The sequence below is a fragment of the Carlito syrichta genome, unplaced genomic scaffold (assembly GCF_000164805.1).
Source record: "Carlito syrichta isolate Samal-C Ts95f unplaced genomic scaffold, Tarsius_syrichta-2.0.1 Scaffold303376, whole genome shotgun sequence".
In the NCBI taxonomy this organism is placed as follows: domain Eukaryota; kingdom Metazoa; phylum Chordata; class Mammalia; order Primates; family Tarsiidae; genus Carlito; species Carlito syrichta.
In genome coordinates, this window is record NW_007247472.1 from 294,713 (window position 1) to 301,390 (window position 6,678).

General features: G+C 43.4%; 1 protein-coding gene across 1 annotated transcript in view; it reads right to left on the bottom strand.

Annotated features, from left to right (window-relative positions):
- Positions 1-6,678, bottom strand: part of ABHD6 (abhydrolase domain containing 6) — a 56,991-nt gene that overhangs the window by 33,729 nt on the left and 16,584 nt on the right. Inside the window, exon 3 of the mRNA XM_008058535.1 lies at positions 794-937. Coding sequence (XP_008056726.1) covers positions 794-912 — 119 coding nt within the window. The 5' untranslated portion in view covers positions 913-937. The remainder of the gene's footprint in view (positions 1-793; positions 938-6,678) is intronic.

Sequence of the window (6,678 nt, forward strand, 5' to 3'; positions counted from 1 at the left end):
CCTGTTGGGCTCCGGCGATCCTTCCGCCTCAGCCTTCCAGGTAGCTGGAACTACAGGCGCACACTACCACACCCAGCTAATTTTTGATTTATGTAGAGATGAGGTCTCGCCAAGTTCCCCAGGTGTTTCTCAAACCCATGGCTCAGGCAATCCATTCACCTCAGCCTCCCAAAGGTGCGGGATTACAGGCTGAGCCACTGAGCCCGGCTATATCACTTTTAAAATACACTGATTTAAGGCTTTAAAAAAGCTGACTCACAATAAAGGAAATACAAAAGAAAAGGGTAGATGATATTCAGACAGGGCGAGAATCATAAATGTGGTGCAAGAGTGACATATTTTGGAAAATTCTTTTTCTTTCTGTCACTTTACTAATGAACACTTCTAGAACAACTCCAAAGGCATTCTTTTCTACACATACCACCTCAATGATCCCAGTCTTTCTAATTCATTTTTTAGTGACAGCACTGCACTTGTCAGGACATCAAAGGGTCAGAATCCAATGACCAAGAAAACACCAAAGGAGTTCTCCTAAGTATACACAATCCTTTCTTGAAGACAGAATCAGTGACCCTGGAAGTGTGGGTGGGCAAAGATGTTATCCGAAACCTGAAAGATTTTACCTAGTGATATTCTTCAAGAATACTCCTAAAATTCTGGAGTGCCTTACAACTTTTCTGTATGCTTGAAATACTTCATGATAAAATGTTGAACAACCACAACACAAAGGACAAGCAGAGACGATGACAACATTATGATACTCTTAGAAGCATCAGTTACATAGCCAACTTACCAATAATAGATTCTTATCAGTGCTGAAGGCCACAGGAGAAATGAGGCTACAAATGCCAGGATGGGGATGGCCAGCGTCCCACCCGCAATCACAAACATGTTCACCACGTCAAGATCCATCCTGCTTTGTAAGGCTGGCTGACACCTGCAGGGCCAGAAGAGAGTGATGGCATTGAAGATCTGCCTCAAGCAAAAAGGTGAAGAAGCAAAGAAAACAAGAAAGGTGAAGGACCCACCTTTCAGGACGAGGAGAAACAAATGTGAGCAAGTGTTTTTTAAAAAAACTAAATAGACATGACAGTGAAATGTAATGAGGAATTTTTAAAGGAATCTTGGATTTAAGAAAAAAACAACAACAACAATCCATAAAGGACATTGATGAGACAAATGAGGATGCCTGAGTGAGAACTGGGTATTAGGTAATACTACTGTGCAGTGACAAAATGCTTGAGTAAACTGATGAACTTGTGGCTAGGTATGCATGTAGGAGAATATCCTCATTCTTAGGAAACGTCAGCTAAAGTTTGAAGGGGTGAACTATAAATGACATCTGCTACTTGCTTTTAAAGCTTCAGGAGAGAAAAAGTAGCATGTGCGTGCGTGTGTGTGTGTGTGTGTGTGTGTGTGTGTGTGTGTGTGTGTGTTGATAGCAGGCAGGGGAAGACAAAGCAAATATGGTGAAATGCTAACCATTGCAGAATCCAAGTTTAGGTTATATGGTGTTATCCTTTCAGCTTTTTTTTTTTTTTTTTTTTTTTTTTGAGTTAAGTCTCATTCTGTCACCCAGGCTTCCAAGCAGCTGGAACTACAGGCATGTGCCTCTATGCCCAGTTAACTTTTTGATTTATTGTAGAGAAGAGGCCTTGTCAGGTTGCCCAGGCTGGTCTCAAATCCCTGGGCTCAGGCAATCCTCTTGCCTCTGCCTCCCAAAGTGCTGGAATTACAGGCATGAGCCACTGCATTTGGCTTACCTTTCAGCTTTTCTATAGACTTGCACTTTTTAAAAATAAAACATTAGGGAGGACAGAGAACCTTAATGAAATAATTGAAAAAAAAGTACAGGTACACATGAATAACTGTATGCACACAGAATATTGCTGGAAGAATGTACAAGAAATTGCTAACAGTGACTGCTTCTAAGGTGGGGAACTAGACAGCTGGGTGTCAGGGATAGACAGGAGATTTGCTTTTCATGTTTTAAATCTTCTGAGTTATTTATCATATAAATGCATAATCTATTCACGGATGAATAATGTACAATAAAAAAGTTAGAAGAGGAAATAAGCCACAAAAGGTAGTTTTCTGCTTTCTGACGTCTTCCTAAAGATTTAATAGACCCATCTGAAGACTAGAATGTGGGCTCCATGATGACGAGGACAGGATGTCCCCAGCACCAAGACAATGCTGATGCATAGTAGGCACTCTAGAAATTCTGGTTGAGTCAGAAGCCCCACCCAGACCTGTCTGATGCACCTACAACATGGTTCATCCTAGAATGGAATGAAAACTATTTCAAGTCCTACCATCCTCCCCAAGACAGAAACAACACCTGCAAGGACCTGTGCACCAGGTGTGGCCCTCTACCTTGATTCCTAGCCCCCGGGGCCAAGTGTACAGGAGGCACCAAACATGAAATAGATTTCTTCAAGAAAAAGCATTAACATCTAGCAAATCATGGTTTTCTTTATATTTCTTATAAAATGGAGAGATCTCTCCCATATACTTCTATTGACTGCACTTAATTCAGTTTTATAACAAACTCATGACAATACAGCATGACCTTGTTTACAACCACTGAGCACAGGGGTGAGCCAACTTTTTCTGTAAAGGGCCAGATGATAAACATTTTACCACTGTGGGCCACAAACTCTGTCATAACCGCCTAACTACGCCATCTGCCATTGCAGTGAGGAGAAGATATTTCACGAATGAGCGTGACTATGTCCCAATAAAACTTCACAAAAATAGGCCAGAGGCCAAGTTTGGCCTGCAGGCTGTAATTTGCCAACCCTGGATATAGCACATCAACCCTGGCAAATAGGAAAGCCAGGTTTTATCCCGTTTCATAAGTGGAGAAAACTGAGGCTCCAAGAGGTAAGTAACTTGCCCAGGGTCACCCAGATGGTAGTGTCTTGATTACAAAACAGGTTTCTGACTCAGACCCACTCCTTCTGGACCAAGCTCCACTTTATCTAATTTTAAAAAACTAGCCTTTCCTCAATCTTTGCGACCTCTTTGCTGTTAGCTACCTACACCCATTACCCATAATTTCTCCATGAAGATGTGGCTCTCCATCTCTCCCAGGGGTTTGGTCAAACAAGTACCTCACAGTCTGGAGGGGGAGACAGGAGCATTTATGGGTAGGTTAGATGGTTCTTTCTAATCACACACACACTCTCTACCTGGATACAGCCCAGAGTCAATAGTGATGAAAGTTGCTGCCTGCCCAGGGGCATAAACACTGTCTGTTTCAATTTAGCTGCCCTCTCAGTTTCTTAGTCACTACTAGCGATTTTCCCATCACACTCAAATCATTGGCCTGTGGCTCCTTCAGAACCAGAGCTTCTAAGAATAGGGACAATTACATATATGTTCTTTCTCAGTGCCAAGTATAACACAGAATGCAAATAAGGTACAAATGAATTAATGAAAAGCAAAGCTACAAAACAGGCTCAATCCTGTTTGATTTCTTTAAGGGATGACCATTTGCAATGATGCTGTAAGAGACCTGATATTTTTGTCTTTCTTTTCTTTTCTTTTTGAGTTGGAGTCTCACTCTGTCACCCAGACTGGAGTGCAGTGGCCGCTCCCGGCCACCGCAGCCTCGATCTGCTGGGCTCCGGTAATCCTTCCGCTTCAGCCTTCCAAGTAGCTAGAACTACAGGTGCACGCTACCACGCCCTGCTAATTTTTGATTTATTGTAGAGATGAGGTCTCGCCAAGTTGCGCAGGCGGGTTTCGAACCCGCGGGTTCAGGCAATCCACTCATCTCGGCCTCCCAAAGTGCTGGGATTACAGGCTGAGCCACCGAGCCTGGCCTCATCTTTCAATAATTATAAAACTCCCTGGAGGTGTCACCTATTTAATGCTGGGTACAATTTACCCTGCTAAAAAGCATCACCATCAAGGGTTAAGCAAATTAATCACACAGTGAAGGAAATTTGCACAAATTTGTTTGCTCATCATGGATTGTGAATGAGTTGATAAAGATAGGAACCATCAGCTTCCAGAAGACTTTTCCAGTCAAGCCTGGTGGCACACACCTGTAATCCCAGCACCTTGGGAGGCAGCGGTGAGAGGATTGCCTGAGCCCATGGGTTCAAGACCAACCTGGGCAACATGGTGAGACCTTGCCTCTATAATAAATCAAAGAAATAGCTGGGCATGGTGGTGCATGCCTGTAGTTCCAATTATTTGGAAGGCTGAATCAGAAAGGTAGCCTGAGCCCAGCAGGCTGAGGCTGCAGAGGCCGTGAGCATGCCACTGCACTTCCAGCCTGGATGGCAGAGTGAGACTCTGACTCAAAAAAAAAAAAAGACTTTCCACATCACACAATCCTTAAAAACTTCTGCTGCTGATGGCCACTGTTTATCCTGATTCCTGAGCAGCAGGAAGTTAATTACATGATGTTCCTTTGGTCTGGGAATTAGAACACTTTGTGCCCAAAGCCATCTATATCATAGACACTGACATTGGAGATGGTAGCCCTGAACTGAAGGTATGAACATTAAAAAACAAACAAATAAACAAACCCTCACTGTTTTGTCAGTGCCTGCTCTGGATGCCACAATCATTTCAGGAAAGGGTTCATCTGGCTCCATCTTCCATTTAACGGCAGAAAAAACAGTCTTCAATGAGGAGCATTGTATAACATGATCAAGTTAGCAAGGTTTGGACTTATTACAGAGAACCTTACACACTTTCTCTGGAAGGGTCAAATCAAGCCAGGCCCTAGTTGAAGAAACTGCAATGCTTTCTGAGTTTTCTATACAGATAAAGAGTAGGCAATTATTTCTACTATCTCAGAAACAGCCTTCATTTTACAAACGACTTGCCTTGGCTCTCCTTTAAGGAGGCAGTTCCCTGCCTGGCTAGTGTTTATTTGTAGAATACTCTACATACCTAGGGGGTTACATCCATGTTGCTGTTAAAGAAAAAAAAAATCTAGGGGGAAGGCTGGAGACAGAAAAACTGCAGCCTTATAAACCAGAAACCATCAATGATCAAACATCAGAAAATCAAATAAGGGTTATAACATGGAGTTTCCCCCCATGGGGTCTACCTGACAGTTTGCAAGATGACTTTAGTGAGTAGGAGAATACAAAATAATGCTTCAGGGGTACACAGCACTAAATAACACTGACATACATACCAAGAAAGTCATCTCTTTTCCATTCTTTTTCAATTCTGTTTGGGTTAAAGAGAAACTCCCAGTGTGGTGGTGTTAAATCGCTCTCTAACCTTTGGGCCTCCTGCAGGCAACAGTATCTATCTAGCTTATGATATTGTTTATTTTTATTTATTTTAATGGATACTCTAATTTATGGTAGGAAGACAAATTAATTTTAGAAATAAATTTAACTTAAAAAAAAAAAAAGGGCCGGGCTCGGTGGCTTAGCCTGTAATCCCGCACCTTTGGGAGGCTGAGGTGAGTGGATTGCCTGAGCCCGCGGGTTCGAGACCTGCTTGGGCAGTGAGACCTCATCTCTACAATAAAATTAAAAAATCAGCCAGGCGTGGGTGTGCGCGCCTGTAATTCCGGCTACTCAGAAGACTGAGGCGGAAGGATCGCTGGAGCCCAGCAGGTCGAGGCTGTGGTGGCCAGGAGCGGCCATTGCACTCCAGTCTGGGCGACAGAGTAAGACTCCAACTCAAAAAAAAAAAAAAAAAAAGGGACCAGGTTCAGTGGCTCGGCCTATAATCCCAGCACTTTGGAAGGCTGAGGTGAGTGGATTGCCTGAGCTCATGGGTTCAAGACCAGCCTGGGCAACTTGGCAAGACTTTGTCTCTACAATAAATAAATTTTAAAAATTAACTGAGCATAGTAGCATGCACCTGTAGTTCTGGTTACTTGGAATGCGAGGTGAAGGGATCATCAGAACCCAGCAGGTCAACTCTGGGGTAAGTGTGCTGCTGCATTCCAGCCTGGACGAGGGAGTGAGACTCCAACTCAAAAAAAAGGAGGGTGGGAAGAGGGGGAGTTAATTTAAAGAAAAATGCTAAGTAGGTGATGCATGGATCTGGCCAAAAATTGCGATGGTGGTATGTGAATGGTTGCCCCGAAGGGGCACTGGCACCAGGCTGAGGGTAAGGCAATCAGTTAGCTCCCTCCAACCTGGCTTTCCACACTTCAGCTGAGAGACCTTGATTTTCTCATCTATTAAATGAGAATATTAGATCAAATCACCTCTTTGTTCATTCCAACTATGGTGATTTCAACATTTCTGAAATTATACCTGGCAATTAAAAAACAGAATCTGGCTTGCTTGCATAAGAATCTTATTTGGTTATATTTCCCAGAACCTAAACCATTACCTGGCAAAAACTTGGTGCTTGATAATGTTTATCGCCTGACTGAATACATGAAAAATAAAAACACACCCATTTTATATATCCATCATGTAAAGCAAGGCACTCAGGATTAAAGACAGTGATTCCAGTAGCCCTGCCACACAGTGTGAACCCGATAATATCTGGAAGGAAGCCGGGCTCGGTGGCTCAGCCTGTAATCCCGCGCCTTTGGGAGGCTGAAGTGAGAGGATTGCCTGAGCCCGCGGGTTTGAGACCCCCCTGGGCAGCGAGACCTCATCACTACAATAAATCAAAAAATCAGCCGGGCATGGTAGCGCATGCCTGTAATTCCGGCTACTCGGAAGGCTGAGGTTG